The sequence below is a fragment of the Lynx rufus genome, unplaced genomic scaffold (assembly GCF_022079265.1).
Source record: "Lynx rufus isolate CCGP_SWC_20201006 ecotype Redwood Valley unplaced genomic scaffold, mLynRuf1.p SCAF_14, whole genome shotgun sequence".
NCBI classification, from domain to species: domain Eukaryota; kingdom Metazoa; phylum Chordata; class Mammalia; order Carnivora; family Felidae; genus Lynx; species Lynx rufus.
Genome location: NW_025814828.1, coordinates 40,628,777 through 40,645,223, shown reverse-complemented (window position 1 = coordinate 40,645,223; position 16,447 = coordinate 40,628,777). Strand labels below are relative to the sequence as shown.

General features: G+C 46.5%; 1 protein-coding gene across 2 annotated transcripts in view; it reads left to right on the top strand.

The window, feature by feature from the left end:
- Window positions 1–16,447, top strand: part of SLC9A7 (solute carrier family 9 member A7) — a 133,204-nt gene that overhangs the window by 61,717 nt on the left and 55,040 nt on the right. For both annotated transcript variants that reach the window (XM_047076123.1, XM_047076122.1), the window contains exons 2-5: window positions 1,905–2,104; window positions 3,474–3,551; window positions 7,166–7,242; window positions 10,082–10,194. In XM_047076123.1, coding sequence (XP_046932079.1) covers window positions 1,905–2,104; window positions 3,474–3,551; window positions 7,166–7,242; window positions 10,082–10,194 — 468 coding nt within the window. The remainder of the gene's footprint in view (window positions 1–1,904; window positions 2,105–3,473; window positions 3,552–7,165; window positions 7,243–10,081; window positions 10,195–16,447) is intronic.

Here is a 16,447-nt window from a genome sequence, read left to right as displayed (position 1 = left end):
TGGCTCCCTCCCTCTCTAACCTCTTTGTTTATAGCAGCACTTTCAACAGTAGCCAAATTATGGAAAGAGCCTAAATGTCCATCAACTGATGAATGGATAAAGAAATTGTGGTTTATATACACAATGGAATACTATGTGGCAAAGAGAAAGAATGAAATATGGCCCTTTGTAGCCACGTGGATGGAACTGGAGAGTGTGATGCTAAGTGAAATAAGCCATACAGAGAAAGACAGATACCATATGTTTTCACTCTTATGTGGATCCTGAGAAACTTAACAGAAGGCCATGGGGAGGGGAAGGAAAAAAATAATAATAAATGTTTATTTATTTTTGAGCGAGAGAGAGAGACAGAGCGTGAGCAGGGGAGGGGCAGAGAGAGAGGGAGAGACAGAATCCAAAGCAGGCTCTAGGTTCTAAGCTGTCAGTACAGAGCCCGACGCGGGGCTCCAACCCACAAACCTCAAGATCATGACCTGAGCCGAAGTCAGACGCTTAACTGACTGAGCCACCCGGGTGCCCCAATAATAATAATAATTAATAATGCAGTACAGACAGAGTTTGGCTAAAGGACCTGTGTTTTTTCTAGATTTCATATATTATTCTTCAGCAATGTCTTGTGGGTTCTCCTATGTCTTGGTGATAAGAGACGTTATAGAACATTATGCACAGAATACAGTAAACATTGATCTCACAGAACTTTCTCCATTAATGGCAAAATGAGATGGCGGAGCATTTTACCATTCTGTCTTTTAATACTGCTCGCAAAGAATGGAATACGGAGAGAGATCTGAAGGTTTCCTCCTAAAAGAGAATCATAGACAGTGTCTCGTGGTGATTTATGTTTTCTTCACATGTCACATGTCCAGGACCAGGGGGACAACATTCCTTCACTGTGGAATCAGATGCTTATACAGGATTTTGCTGGGGTTTGTTTTTGTTTTTGTTTTTTCCTAATGGGAAACCCCTAAGAACGGTATGAGACTTAAAGACTTGCAGCTAGGGGGCGCCTGGGCGGCTCAGTCGGTTAAGTGTCTGACTTCGGCTCAGGTCATGATCTCACGGTTTGTGAGTTCGAGCCCCTCATCCGGCTCTGTGCTGACAGCTTGGAGCCTAGAGCCTGCTTCGGGTTCTGGGTCTCCCTCTCTCTCTGCCCCTCCTCTGCTCGCGCTCTGTCTCTCTCTCTCAAAAATAAATACACATTAAAAAAAATAAGACTTGCAGCTAATTATCTGAGCTGTATTAGAGCCACAGGTCCAAAAAACCAGCTCTACACCCTTTGAGTCATGATTGCAAGCATTTGCACTGTGCTGTGCAGCTCCCCAAGGGACGTAATGACTTCCTCCACCCAGTACTTGAAACGACCTAAACCAAAGCATTTCTTTTCTTTCATTCTTTTTTTTTTTTATACCCCTTTCCCCCTCCCTCTGGTGTGTGGCAAAGCAACGTTACATTTGGAGGAGCTAGAAATTCCTGCGGCCCAGTCCGTGCTGGCAGACGGCAGCAGGACTGGCCTGAAGGCTGCCGGACCAGATCAGAGCTCAGAGGCTGTGCTTTGTGCTGTCCTTGGCAGAAAAACACTGTGCTCCTTATCATTGCATGTTCCTCCGCCAAAAGCCCGAGGAGTGAGATGTGATCACTCGTGAAAATTACTCGGCGCCGTAATAACCAGGGAAGGTACTGCCCTACCTCGTCCTCCCGGTGGCCGAGGGACTTGTACGAGAGGATGTTAACCCTTCGGAAGGACTACGCCGCCGCTCTTAAATACACACCTTGTCCCTGGGCTCCGAGATGACTCCTGGGCTTCTTCGTTGTTGCCGGTCGACCGTGTCGCTCTTTCCCTGCTCTCTGTCTGTCTTTCCCCAGGCCTGATGTGGTTTTTTGTTTTTTCTCCCACTCTGTTGCAGGGCTCATCGTGGGCGTGATCCTGAGGTATGGCACCCCCGCCACCGGTGGTCATGACAAGTCAGTGAGCTGTACTCAGGAAGACAGGGCCTTCAGCACCTTATTAGTGAACGTCAGTGGGAAGTTCTTCGAATACACCCTGAAAGGAGAAATCGGCCCTGGCAAGATCAACAGCGTAGAGCAGAATGACATATTGAGGAAGGTGAGCTGGGGACGCTCAGCCACTGCTGCCCTGCCAGGGGTGTTTGACTTTCCGACTCCGTGTTGACCTTGGCGAGAGAAATCCTTTCAGACTCCTGGAGTATTGGTAACATTCCTGGCTCTCAGTTTGGCTTAGGAAGCTTTTTTTTTTTTTTAATGATTATTTTATTTTGGAGAGAGAAAGAGACAGAGTGAGAGCGGGGGAGGGGCAGAGAGAGAGGGAGACACAGAATCCGAAACAGGCTCCAGGCTCCCGAGCTGTCATCACAGAGCCCGACGTGAGGCTCGAACCCCCGAACCGCGAGATCATGACCCGAGCCGAAGTCGGATGCTTCACCATCTGAGCCACCCAGGTGCCCAGAAGCATTACAGTTTTAATTAGGCTGCTTAACATTTCCAGTTTCTAAAGAGACATGCTAACTTGGCTTTTAATAATTAAAGTGAAGCTTTAAGGTTAATTTCAGTAAGAGCCCGTCCATCTGCCAACATGAACAAATTCTTGAAGTTTGGGAGGTTTATAGACTGCTTCATTCTTCTCTAGATGTGATAAGATTTTGCTCTTTTATAATAGTTTCAGGGTGATTTCCCCGTATCAAGCCTAGAAGGTAATTTCAGTCGCCCTAGAGCGGTTGAATTTTTATGTTGATGTTCAGAAAGCCTCTAGTGTCATTGTAGACTTTGATCCAGGCAACATCAAGTCTCACAAAAGGCTGGTCCTCAAAAGAGACTTAAATTCAGTAGAATTATGTCTATAAATGAATCTGTGGGAGGATCCAGAAAATTAATAAAGAACCATGACAGCATCTTCTATTGCAGTGGAACCTTGAATAAAGGTTTGATAAAAATCAAGCTTTTTATTTCTTGTTTAAAAACATTGGCCAAAAAAATCCCCAAACCATTGGCCCGAAGCTTTCTGGGAAATCTCAGATTGCACTGAACTGTTTTTTTTTTTTTTTTTTAAATGATTATTTATTTTTGAGGGAGAGAGAGACAGAGCATGAGTGGCGGAGGGGCAGAGAGAGAGAAGGAGACACAGAATCTAAGGCAGGCTCCAGGCTCTGAGCTCTCAGCACAGAGCCCGACGCGGGGGCTCGAACCCACAAACTGTGTGATCATGACCTGAGCCAAAGTCTGACGTTTAACCGACTGAGCCACCCAGGTGCCCCAAACTGTTGTTTCTTAATATGTATTAAACAACACACCAAGAGCAGGAGTGGCTTCTCTGTTGTGATGAGTCCATGATTTTTCACATCTGTCTTATTTGCTTTAAACATTGAAACTTTAGTCAGTGGCTTAAAATATTAAGCAAATATTATAGCACCAACTGGTACTAAACTGGAAATTGACTTTTTTTCTTTTTAAACTTTCAGGTAACATTTGATCCAGAAGTCTTTTTCAACATTCTCCTGCCTCCGATTATTTTCCATGCCGGCTACAGTTTAAAGAAGGTAAGAGATTTTTGCCAGTATTTCTTAAAGCATGGGAGTCTCTGCGTTCATGTACCTACACAATTTTCTAGTTTTTCCCTTCTCCCAGATTGCTTATCACTGTGTTCTGCACCCACTCAGAGACTATATTTGTCTCATCATCAGTGATTGGTTTCTCTTTTAAAATCTGGAGTGCTCCCACATTGCCGGTAGGAATATAAAATGGTGTAGCCTCCCAGGAAAACAGTTTCAGTTTCCTATAAAACCAAAGTTGCAGTCACCATACGACCCAGCCATTTAATTCCCGAGGGTTTATCCCAGAGAGATGAAAACTTACGTTTGCACAAAAACCTGTGCACAATTCTCCGTAGCAATTTTATTTGTAACAGCCCCAAACTGGAAACAACCAAAATATCTTGCAATACGTGAACGGTTAATCAAACACCCATACCATGGAATACTATTCGGCAATAAAATAGAACAAGCTATCGATACACGCAATAATTTGGATGGATCTCACAGGCATTATGGTGAGTGGGAAAAAAAATCCAACCTCAAAAGATCACGGACTGTATGATTTCATGTAATAGCATTCTAGAAACGACAAAAGTATAGGGACGGGGAACAAATTAGTGGCTGCCTCGGGCTAGGGACTATAAAAGGACAGCCTGAAAGAGATCTTTGTGGTGATGGAAAAGTTCTGTATCCTGATACAGCAATGGATACGCAAGTCTACACGTGATAAGATGACAGAGAACTATTTTTTTAACGTTTATTTGTTTTTGAGAGAGAGACAGAGACAGAGCCTGAGCAGGGGAGGGGCAGAGAGAGAGAGGGAGACACAGAATCCACAGCAGGCTCCAGGCTCCGAGCTGTCAGCACAGAGCCAGACGCGGGGCTCGAACCCACGAACCACGAGATCATGAGCTGAGCCAAAATCGGATGCTTAACTGACTGAACCACCCAGGCGCCCCCAGTTTCCTGGTTTTGATATTGTACTACAGTTACATAAGGTATGGCACCTGGATGGCTCAGTGAGTTAAGCAGTTAAGCGCCCAATTTGTGATTTCGGCTCAGGTCGTGATCTCATGGTTCCTGAGTTCGAGCCCCATGGAAGATTGTGTCTGTTCCTCTCTCTTTGTCCCTCCCCCACTTGCACACTCTGTCTGTGTCTGTCTGTCTCTCTAAATAAATAAATAAATAAATAAATAAATAAATAAATAAATGGAACCAAATCACTGGTTGTAAGAGCTGCTCTAATGGCTGAAAAACACTTTGGGTTCTGCAGAGCCTTCCCTGTATCAGACTTATTTCCTCAGAAGGAGAACAAATAACAGGCTTTGCCAGTTACCAATTTAAGTTGTTTTTATTTTTTTAATTTTATTTTATTTTTCAAACATGTTTTAAACGTTTATTTTTGAGAGAGAGAGAGAGAGAGAGAGAGAGACAGAGCACGAGCGGGGGAGGGGCAGAGAGAGAGAGTTAGACACAGAATCCGAGGCAGGCTCCAGGCTCCGAGCTGGCAGCACAGAGCCCGACGCGGGGCTCGAACTCATGAACTGTGAGATCACGACCTGAGCCGAAAGCAACAGTCAACGACCTGAGCCTAAGTTTTTAAGATGGCAGTCTTTCAGGCTGTCCGCTGTTCATTCAGTCACTTTCCTTTTTAGATAGTCCTTATAAAGGCACTGAAATAGCTGGTTTTTGTCTGGTTTTGCCACCTGTGATCAAACCTGTTATCAATTAAACGTGTAATAACTCACCACTTAAAGGTAGCTACGGAGACAGATATTCAGACCCTTTGACCTATGCACATATAGTTGTCAGGGGGACGTGGGCCTTTTTTTTTCCCCCTAACCTGAACAAACGATCATTGGAATTAGCTTTGATTCGGTCCCGGCCATGGGGAGCCACACATGACTGGCCAAATGAGAACAGGGTGAAAGACAGAGGATTCCACCAGAATCCGGTCCTAGGGCCAGGAGGTGCTGTGCTTTCTTCCCTACGAGGATGTGGTTCTGGAGCCCTTCGACGTCTTGCATCTACACTGTATGTGAAAGCACTTTGGAAGCTGTGAGGCACATAATTAAGTACTGGGTGTAATGAGACACAAATAAGTGGCCTGGCATACCTTTCTTTTCAAGGTATGCCAATTCATATCAGCAAATACGAACAGAGACGGGTAGTTGTGTGTGTGTGTGTGTGTGTGTGTGTGTGTGTGTGTGAGATTTTAGGATATGTCATGGGGGTGTTTGGGGTGGCAGATTTATATTCCTAATGTTTTGTTTGGGCAAATAATCACAGATATGAATTTACTTAACATTTTCAAAAAGTAACCCTAGGGATGGTTACCCAGAAGAAAGCAAAAAAAAAGACTGGAGACAGTGACTGATTTAAAAGGCAGACATAATGTATGCATAATATATACAGGCAGCACCCCCATTTGGTGACTGCTGGTGTGGCAAGCCCTTGGAGGATTCTCTTCTGAGCAGGTGGCTTAGGGGCCCTAGGCCTTCCTTGACACCTTCTTCACAGCTTCAGAGAGGGCCAAGCACTGGGCACTTCGTGGTGGCTCCTTTGATCATGCTGAGTTCTTCCCAAGCCCTGTCTTTCCCTGATGTCGCTCAGCTGGTACACTGGGACTCTCCTGCCTTTTAAAATTCTTAGTTGAAGTCTTCCTGGCCCCTATTGAATTAGGGTGTTTGGGGGTTTATGGTTCGTCTGGTTTTGTTAAATAGCTCTCATTGTCCGATGAGAGCAGCTTATGCCTTGAGAAGTAAGAACCATGGCTCAGGGTCCTAAGAACCCCAAGGACAGGGACTTTCCACATCAGAATGTCCCATGGGCATAATAACTTATAAGAACTAAAGCCGTGTGTGTGTGTGTGTGTGTGTGTGTGTGTGTGTGTGTGTGTGAAGGTAACCAGTGAATGTACAGAAGCATTGAGAGCATTGCAATTTTGCCATCTATTTCTGAATAATTGCTAGATCTTACGTTGGTATAAGCATATAAACTTATACACATATATATATAAACTTACAAATGGGCCCAGATTAAACGGAGCTACCTATGTTTCAGTTCTCCACTTCTGTTTTTATTGGCCCTCTTTCCCAGGCTGCAAAGATAAATCCAGAAGAATATCAGGAGATATTTCCGATGCCATGAGGCGGATACTGAGGACACTGTTTTCTGATACTGAATTAAGCAGAAAGCTCCTTAGACAGCACTTTCATACTTTATCAGTTTGAAACTTAGATCTGTAATGATCTAAGGTACACCACAACCAGAAGTTACCAGTAAATAGATTGGGCTAAATCTATGAAAATGATTGGTCTACTTACACTCACTCACTCACTCTCTCACATACACTTTCTCTCCGTGTACTTTAATATAATCAGGGGACTTTTGTCTGAAATTTACCAAGCCCTTGCTTGTTTCCTCAGTGATTAGTGGGACAAGGGATATTTTAAAACCACAATGTTTATAGCTAAACAGCTTTATTCAGGAGTAATTTCACTTCTTACTTGTTATAATGGAGGCAGTAAGTAAAGTCTCACTTTCATGAGACTTTTACTGTGTTTCTCATGCTCAGTATCAAAAATCACAATGTGATTCCTGCCTTTTGTTTTCTGTAGAGACACTTTTTCAGAAATCTCGGGTCTATTCTGGCTTATGCTTTCTTGGGGACTGCCGTTTCCTGCTTCATTATTGGGTAAGTTACTCTTTGTCATTAACCAAATTAACATTCCCAAAGAGATGAGATCCACATGGGTCCACAGAGTTGGTGTTTTCCCCAGCTGTACTGAAATACACTTGACACATTCCATCCTGGGAGCTTCAAGTGGACAGTGCGTTGACTTGATACATTTAGAAATTGCACAGTCATTACCACCATAGTATTCGCTACCACCTTCAGCCTGTCACATCATTACCATTTCTTTCTTGTGATGAGAACATTTGAGACTTACTCTCTTAGCAAAATTCAAGTATGCAATACAGTATTATTAGCTATAATCACCATGCCGTACCTTAGATCCCCAAACTTGTTAATCATCTAACCGGAAGTTTGTTCCCCTTGAGCAACATCTCCCCGTGTCCCCTGACCCCCACCCCAGCCCCTGAACACCAGCAGAGCCCAGGATTTTGATGTTTATGATGATGTTTTGATGTTTATGACACGTAGCTATTTAAATTAAGACTAGGCTTAAATAAAATGAAATAAAATTACACCTAGTCCCCCAATCTTGATTCCTGATAACATTCTCCAATAAAAAGAAGCAGGACGCCTTGCAGAAATCGCAGATTCTAGGGCAGCAAATACACGAGATAAGAACAGGGCATAGCACAGTGCCAAAAAAGCAAGAAAGCGCCCAGAAAACAAACAGACACATGGAAGAACTTAGAGCATGTCAAAGAGACATAGAGCCAACCTGAAAGTTCCCCCAAGGCCAATGGCCAAAGAACAACAAAATAACATCGTACCGGTCCCAAACCATGAAGCAAACCTCTGAGTGTCTACTGATGTAGACACTACTGATTGGGCGAGGGGCGCCTGGGTGGCTCAGTCGGTTGGGCGTCCGACTTCGGCTCAGGTCGTGATCTCGCGGCTTGTGGGTTCAAGCCCTGTGTCGGGCTCTGTGCTGACACCTCGGAGCCTGGACCCTGCTTCGGATTCTGTGTCTCCCTCTCTCTCTCTCTGCCCTTCCCCTGCTCATGCTCTGTCTCTCTCAAGAATAAATAAACATTAAACATTTAAATAAAATAAAAAAATAAATAAATGATTGGGAGAATAAATAAATGGGGGAGAGGTGACGGATCTCCTGTGCAGAAGAGTTCCAAATAAGGTATGTCGAAACCCCGCCCCCACCCCGCAGGTGAAGGAATGTACCTCCCCTCCTGCTCTGTTTGCAGGCTGTTCGCAGTGATTTCCTTCCTTCCATGGAGTACAGGGAGGGGGGTTTGCAGGCAGTAGTGGTAAATCGCACTGATACTCTGCCCCCTTGATGTTTGTGATGACAGTGGCACTTTACCCCCCGCCCCCCCCCGCCAAACACATTACCTCGGTGTAGTTATGAGAAAAAAGTCCAACGCGTCCCAGCTGAGGGACATTCTACAGAGCGCCTGACCAGTGCTCCTCAAAACTGCCAAGGTCATCAAAAACCACACGAGGTCTGAGAGATTGTCACAGCCAGGAGGAGACTAAAGAGACGTGAGGGCTCAGTGTCGTGTGGTATCCTGGCTGGGATCCTGGAACAGAAAAGGGACGTTAGGTAAAAGCTAAGAAAATCTGAAGAAAGTGTGGACCTTAGTTAATTTTTAAAAACTTAGCCGGAAAGCTGGAGATACAAGGCCAGGGCCTTCCATGTGGCCAGAATAGAAGGGGCTCAGGCTTTGTCCTTTTTGAGAGAGACGAGCCATGGAAGAGTGACAGCTTAGATGACTGGCATGGGTGGCCAGATGGGAAAAGGCCGCCAGAGAGAAGCCTAGCGCCCGAGTCTTAAGTCTGGGGGAGAAGGAAAGGGAGAGACACGTGTCGTTCTCAGGAAATGTTTGAAAGGTAATTGACGAGCAACACAAGGCAAATCAAACGTGTATCACAGAGTTACTGGGAATTAAAATTGAACAGTGTATCGTTCTGGGCGCCCAGGGTGCAAAGGAGAGGAGCCACCAGGTGGCCCTTACCAGCAAGAGTATCATGATGAGAGCATTAGCTGTAGCGTACAATGAGTCTATTCTGTGGTTATTTTTACTCCCCTAACCCCTGCAGCTGCCATCACCCCCCCCCCACACACACACACATACACCCTTAGTAACATGTACTAGGCCTTTGAACACTCCTCACTCCTCCCATTTTGTGAGCTCTCCTGTAGGAAGTGTGCTGTAACCAAGTTGAAATGTTTAACTTGGTGGCCTGTCTCGGGCCATGGCGCATCCTGCACAGTACAAGAAGAGCCGTGGCTGGCCTGCCCAAGCCACTCAGAGAAGGAGAGGCCGCATGTGTCAATGGGTGCACTGGTATTTCACTACCACATTTAGAGAATTTGGAAACCCGTCCCAGCCGAGAAGGTGGAACGCTTAGACCTCTGTGGCCCACCCGGTTTTTCTCTCTCTCCAGCTTCGCCCCGTGCACTCATTTCCACAGCGTTACACACACTGTCTTAGAACCCTGTGAGTTTCGTGGCAATCTATCACCCACGATGCAGCGTTCTTCCTCTTCCTTTCTTCTCCATTACCCAGCTGCTTAAGATGCCTTAAAGTCGTTGCTAACCGAGGCCCGCGCTTTATAGCTGTGAGTAAGCACAACTCTGAGAAATCGAGTAGGCATTCAGATGTGTCAGCGCCACGACATTAACTGCAAACCATTTGTTGGTGCCAAAGCCTTATCTGCACGTGTTCCTGGTGAGACTGTCCAACCACAACAGCTGCCCGATGTTTTCACAGATCACTCTCGAACTGCGGTATTCCGGTGCTGCTCGGTTCGCGTGTCGGCTAGGCTACCCAGGCGGGGTCTCGTTTCCTCTTCTGATGCAGTTTACCTTCCCTTCTTACAGGAATCTCATGTACGGTGTAGTGAAGCTCATGAAGGTCGTGGGGCAGCTCTCGGATAAGTTTTACTACACAGACTGTCTCTTTTTCGGAGCCATCATCTCTGCCACTGACCCAGGTATTTTGCACATATTGGCTTCGTCATCCCGATATTCCAGTAGTTACATCTTAAAACGTACAGAGCGATCATTAACTCTGGTTGCGGTACAGAGACTAAATAGAAGTAGCACGGAATGGTGGAGGAAGAGACCAGAAGTGGTCTAACGGAGGTAGATGGCTTTTGTAAGAAGGGTGTGCGTTTCCCTTTTATTTCTTTTTTTTTTAATTTTTTAAAGTTTATTTGTTACGAGGTTGGGTACGTGGGAGTAGGGGACAGGGCAGAGAGAGAGCATCCCAAGCAGGCTCCCGGCTGTCATTTTGCACCGCTGGAACTCTGTACCCATTAAACAGTGACTCCCCCCGTTTGCACCTGCCTCCAGTCCCTGGTAACCAACCATCCTGCTTTCTGTCCCTGTGACTTCGACTACCGTAGATATGTTAGAGAAGTGGAATCGTACAGCGCTTGTCTTCTTGTGCCGGGCTTATCTCACTCAGCGTAACGTCTTCAAGGTTCATTTCTGTGGTCACAGGTGTCAAAGCTGAATAATATTCCATTGTGCATATATACCACGTTTTGTTTATCCGTCCATCGGCAACGGGACACTTGGGTTGCTTCTACCTGTATTTCTTTCCCTTTTGTCTTTCATTTCAGAATGTCTAATTTGGTCATAATTTCCGCACCAAGACTGTCTTCTTCCTCCGTGCCTTGCCTTTGGCCTCATTTAGGAAATACATCATTTCTTTTTTTTTTAATGTTTATTTATTTATTTTTGAGAGATAGAGAGAGAGAGAACGCACAAGCAGGGGAGGGCCAGAGAGAGAGGAGACACAGAATCCGAAGCAGGCTCCAGGCTCTGAGCTGTCAGCACAGAGCCCGACACGGGGCTCGAACTCACGAACCGTGAGATCATGACCTGAGCCAAAGTCGGACCCTCAACTGACTGAGCCACCCAGGTGCCCCGGAAATACATCATTTCGTTTAAATAAGGCCTTTTCTTGGGGTGCCTGGGTGGCTCAGTCGGTTGAGGGTCCGACTCTTGATTTCGGCTCAGGGTCATGTCGGGCTCTGTGCTGAGCGTGGGTCCCGCTTAGGATTCTCTCTCTCTCTCTCTCTCTCTCTCTCTCTCTGCCCCTCTCCCCCACTGGCACTCTCTCTCTCTAAAATAAAATTAAAAATAAATAAACCCTTTTTGTAGTGGAAATGTACTCTGGTACCACTGGAGTGAATGTAACATTATTTGTAAACTCCTTTGCTCCGTGACCTGGTTCCTATTAATAAATCTCTTACCTTGTATTTTTCAAGCGTTAGTTGAGCCAGTTCTTAAAAGTGGAATTATTATATGCCCCCCTTCCTCCGCAGCTCAAAAACAAACAGAAACCCTCTCCTCTCAAAGGTGGAACCTACAATTAAATCAGTTCGCATAAAGTAGTCACAGCTATTCCTTCCTATAATGTCAACCACCGAGAGTACATTGTAGGCGAAGAATTTGCAGAGACATGGTGGAGGCCCAAGAGTGGCGGTGGAAAGGCCCACTAACCTTCTGGACAGAGATGATTTTAAAGCTACTAAGATTCTCCCCACCACACAACTGCACCACCTCTCGGGGGAGTCCCCTAGGTCAGTGCGATGGTGGAAATGTTCTGTGTTCTGTGCCCAGTCCAGAATGGTAGCCAGTAGCCACGTGTGGCTATTGAGCACTTAAAATATGGGGTAATGCAACTGAAGAACCGATTTTAAAATTTTATTTCATGTTAAGCAACTTAAATAGCTACCTGTGCCCAGTGCTACCATATTGGATGGCACGGCCCTAGACAGTCGTATGGGTCTGAAAAACATCACTGTTCCAAAAACCATTGACCTCTCTTAGCCCCATAACTTATTAAAAGCACTAAGCAAATTGATATCGAAGGATCGAAGGCTTGGCTGGTTGAAGCACCCTGGTGTTTGAGAAAGAGCGCGGGGTGTGGAGTTACAGGGGTAAGTTTGAGCTCCAGCCCTGCCAGTCACTGACCAGGGTGGCCTGGGCACACTTTCTCTGCTCCATGTCAGTTGCTGCATTCATGAGGTAGGAGTAATGATATCTATTTCCCAGGGCTGTTGCGAATAGTAAATGAACTAACAGGTATAAAGCCCTGACCATAGCATCTGCTAATCACGTTGGTCTCTATCCACATCTGGCTCAGGCAGAAATTTCTTTGTTTTCCCCATTTTTTAAAAAAATGGTCTCTCCTTTTGGTTTCGCTATCCCAGTTCTGTTTGGTTTTGTTTTGTTTTTAAGCTTATTTCTTTTTGTAGCCATCTCTACACCCAACATGGGACTCGAACTCGTGACCCTGAGATCAAAAGTTGCGTGCTCTACCAACCAAGCCAGCCAGGCACCCCCCTCTATGTTTTTTTGTTTTTTTTTTTTTGTTTTTTTTTTTAACGTTTATTTATTTTTGAGACAGAGAGAGACAGCATGAACGGGAGAGGGTCAGAGAGAGAGGGAGACACAGAATCTGAAACAGGCTCCAGGCTCTGAGCTGTCGGCACAGAGCCCGACACGGGGCTCGAACTCACGGACCGCGAGATCATGACCTGAGCCGAAGTCGGACGCTTAACCGACTGAGCCACCCAGGCGCCCCTAGGACATTAACTTTAACTGCTTTTTAATGGAAATCTTTCTGAAATGTCGACACAGGTTTCCAAATCGGTGATCGGTGATCGGTGGCGCCAGTAATTTTCTAGTCGCATCACCCGGGCTGCTCAGTCTCTTGCTTGTCTTTTGAGGCTCAGGTCCCATCTGCCACCTGCCTACACGCACTCCCCTACCTCCTCCAGTGACTCGCGCCCACGGCTCTTGAGTCGAGCCTATTTTGTACTTAACGCTACTCACCACCGTGTACTGAGGGTTCGCAAGTGCTAAGTGCCCTTTAGTACACACGTGAAGTGTTCAGGCCAACTTAGTCGAAGGAACAAATCCCGGTTCTTGATTTTCCCTTCTTCCTCTGTCTGCTCTCTTATTTTACCCCCGCTACTTTTTAGATACCCGTACCAGAGGCCTTCGGTCAACTACTCGTCATTCCTTAGTCCGCGCCCGGTTAGAAACAGCTGTTGTGATCCTGCTGTCCCTGATTTCGGGGGTCCCACTGTACAGGGGAGCAGTCTGTTTACTCCCCGCCTTGAGAGGCCACTCACCCAGTATGTCACCCCCGCCCCGTCATCTTCTGGTGGTCCATACCCACAGTGCTCCTTCCTCTTGGCCGTGCACAGGCTTGCTCAGAAGGGGCACTGCGGGGTTCGTGCCTTGTTTTATAAAGTGATGGGCGGGGAGGATGAGAGACTGAAAACCAGAGCAGCCACATTCAGAGCAGGGCTGTGTAAATGTTCGTTGTGATTAGTATTAATTATGCAAGCTAGCCTTTGTGGTTATGGGTGAGTTAACTGTTGTTGTTGTTTTTTTTTTTTTACTTCCAGTAACTAGTATTTTAGGAAAATAGTTTTTTTTTTTTAATTTTTTTCAACGTTTTTTATTTATTTTTGGGACAGAGAGAGACAGAGCATGAACGGGTGAGGGGCAGAGAGAGAGGGAGACACAGAATCGGAAACAGGCTCCAGGCTCCGAGCCATCAGCCCAGAGCCTGACGCGGGGCTCGAACTCACAGACCGCGAGATCGTGACCTGGCTGAAGTCGGACGCTTAACCGACTGCGCCACCCAGGCGCCCCAGGAAAATAGTTTTTAAAGTCAAAAGGGGGGGCGCCTGGGTGGCTCAGGTGGTTAAGCATCTGACTTCAGCTGAGGTCATGATCTCGCAGTTCATGGGTTCGAGCCCCACATCAGGCTCCACGCTGGTGGTACGGAGCCTGCTTGGGATTCTCTCTCTCTCCCTCTTTCTCTCTGCCCCTTCCTCATGTGTGCGCCCTCTCCCTCTCTCTCTCAAAATAAATAAACTGTAAAAAAAGAAAAAAAACATTTCTAAAAAGAAAATAAAGTCACGGGGGCTCTGGAAAATCACAGAGCTTAAACCCCCCACTTCACTAAATCTTTGGACTTTGCTGTGTGCTAAGCTCTCATAGCCAGTTGGTGGCTACGTGGGATGGCTCCTCTTTGCCCCTCCAGATTTACTCACCACCCTCCTTTTGGCACCAAGAGGCTGGTTTGTGTGGAAGATTTCAAAGTCCCTTTGCCTGCTGGTTTCCCCTGGGCCGTGTCCACAGGGGAGCACCAGTGGGAGACCAGAAGGAGGGTGGAGACACAGACCGGCTCCTGGTTCTGCAGAGTCACGCCTCCTCTGGACCCTCCAGGCCGAGGGATGGTATAAAAGCTCCCCGTTTTCACCCGCACGTGCTGTCCTCTCTCTCTTGTGGTTTCCCCATAGTCTGCCCACACTTCTGTAAATAATCCCTTTATTAAACGCTTCTCAAGTTGCTCAGTTCGAGGGTGCTGTTTCCTGCCAGGACCCTGATTGATAAAGTCCTGGGCCCCAGGTCTCCTGGGCCGCCAGTCCTCTAGCAGTCTTGCGTCCCTGAGTGACTGGTGTGACCACAGGCCTCCGGTGCCAGCCCCCCAGTGGACGTGTCACAAGAATGACGGATAAAACTTCTCCTGGGTTCGACCACTGAGATTTTAGGAGTTTGGATGCTGTAGCAGAAAGCAGCCCATCAGACCCGTTTTCTCATCTCTGAATTAGCGGAAATGATAGTACTGCCCACCTAGGGTTTTGTGAGGCCTAAATGACACTGTCCAGTGTTCAGCAGAGGGGCGCCTGGGTGACTCAGTCGGTTGAGCATCCGGCTTCGGCTCAGGTCACGATCTCGCAGTTCATGAGTTCCGGCCCCGCGTCGGGCTCTCTGCTGTCAGTGCAGAGCCCGCTTTGGGTCCCCTGTCCCCCATTCTCTCTGCCCCTCCCCCACTCTTGCTCTCTCAAAAATAAATAAGCATTAAAAATAATGTTTAGCATAGTGCCTGCTTCATGGTAAGCCCTTAGTAATTGTGGTTATTATTATTAGCATTGTTAATTTTTCTTTCGTATTGGGTTAAAACAAGATAATTCTTGGGGCGCCTGGGTGGCTCCGTTGGTTAAGTGTCCACCTCTTGATTTCAGCGCATGTCACGATCTCGCGGTTCATGAGGTCGAGCCCTGCGTCTGGCTCTGCACCGACATGGCAGAGCCTGCATGGGATTCTGTCTGTCCCTATCTTTCTGCCCCTCTCCTGCTCTCTCTCTCTCTCTCTCTCTTTCTTTCTCAAAATGAACAAACTTTTTTTTTTAAAAAGAGAGTTCTTGTCACAGAGTGATGAGGTACTAGAATAAAGGTTTTGTGTTAGAGTTCTTCACAGAAACAGAATATATAGGTGTGTGTGTGTGTGTGTGTGTGTGTGTGTGTGTGTGGAGAGAGAGAGAGAGAGAGAGAGAGAGAGAGAGAGAAAAGAGATTTATTGGTTATAAAGAATTGGCTCCTGTGATTATGGAGGCTGAGAAGTCCCCACATCTGCTGTCCAGAGGCCTGAGAACCAGGGAAGCCAATGGTGTAGTCCCACGCCGAGTCCAAAGGCAGGAGACTTCTGCCTTCAACTCAAGTGTTAATCTCATCCCAAACCTCACAGACAAACCCAGAATAATGTTTAATCAAATATCTGAGGTCCCCATGGCCCAGTCAGGTTGGCCCATAAAATTAACCAGCACGGATTTTCTCTAAGGAGCCACAGATACTGTTCATGCAGTAAATAATCCAGGGGCGCCCGGGTGGCTTAGTCGGTTGGTTGAGGGTCCGACTCTTGATTTCGGCTCAGGGCATGATCTCACAGTCATGAGATCTAGCCCTGGGTCGGGCTGTGCGCTGGGCATGGAGCCTGCATGGGATCCTCTCTCTCCCTCTCCCTCTGCCCCTCCCCAACTCGTACTCTTACAGTAGATAGATAGATAGATAGATAGATAGATAGATAGATAATCCAGAAAATAAGATGTTTTCAGTCAAATCCCTAAAGATTTTTTCCTATTGTGTCACCCAGTAAACTGTATTTAAGGGTGGAGGAAAGAGATTGACATGTCCTCTAGGAACTGCGGCTTCTGGTAGTGCCCCCCTGTTGATGTCCCATTACTGCTCGAACGGTTAGAGTAGCGATTGGAGCACGGAGGGGCATCATTACCTGGGCAGCCTCCGGACACAGTCAACATCTTTCATATCCACATCACTTCTTTCTTCCCCTCTATAAATGAATTAAACTTACTTGAAAAGGAAAGCACGACGGGGAGAGTGTAGTTTGGGAATCTTCCTTAACCCCTAACAG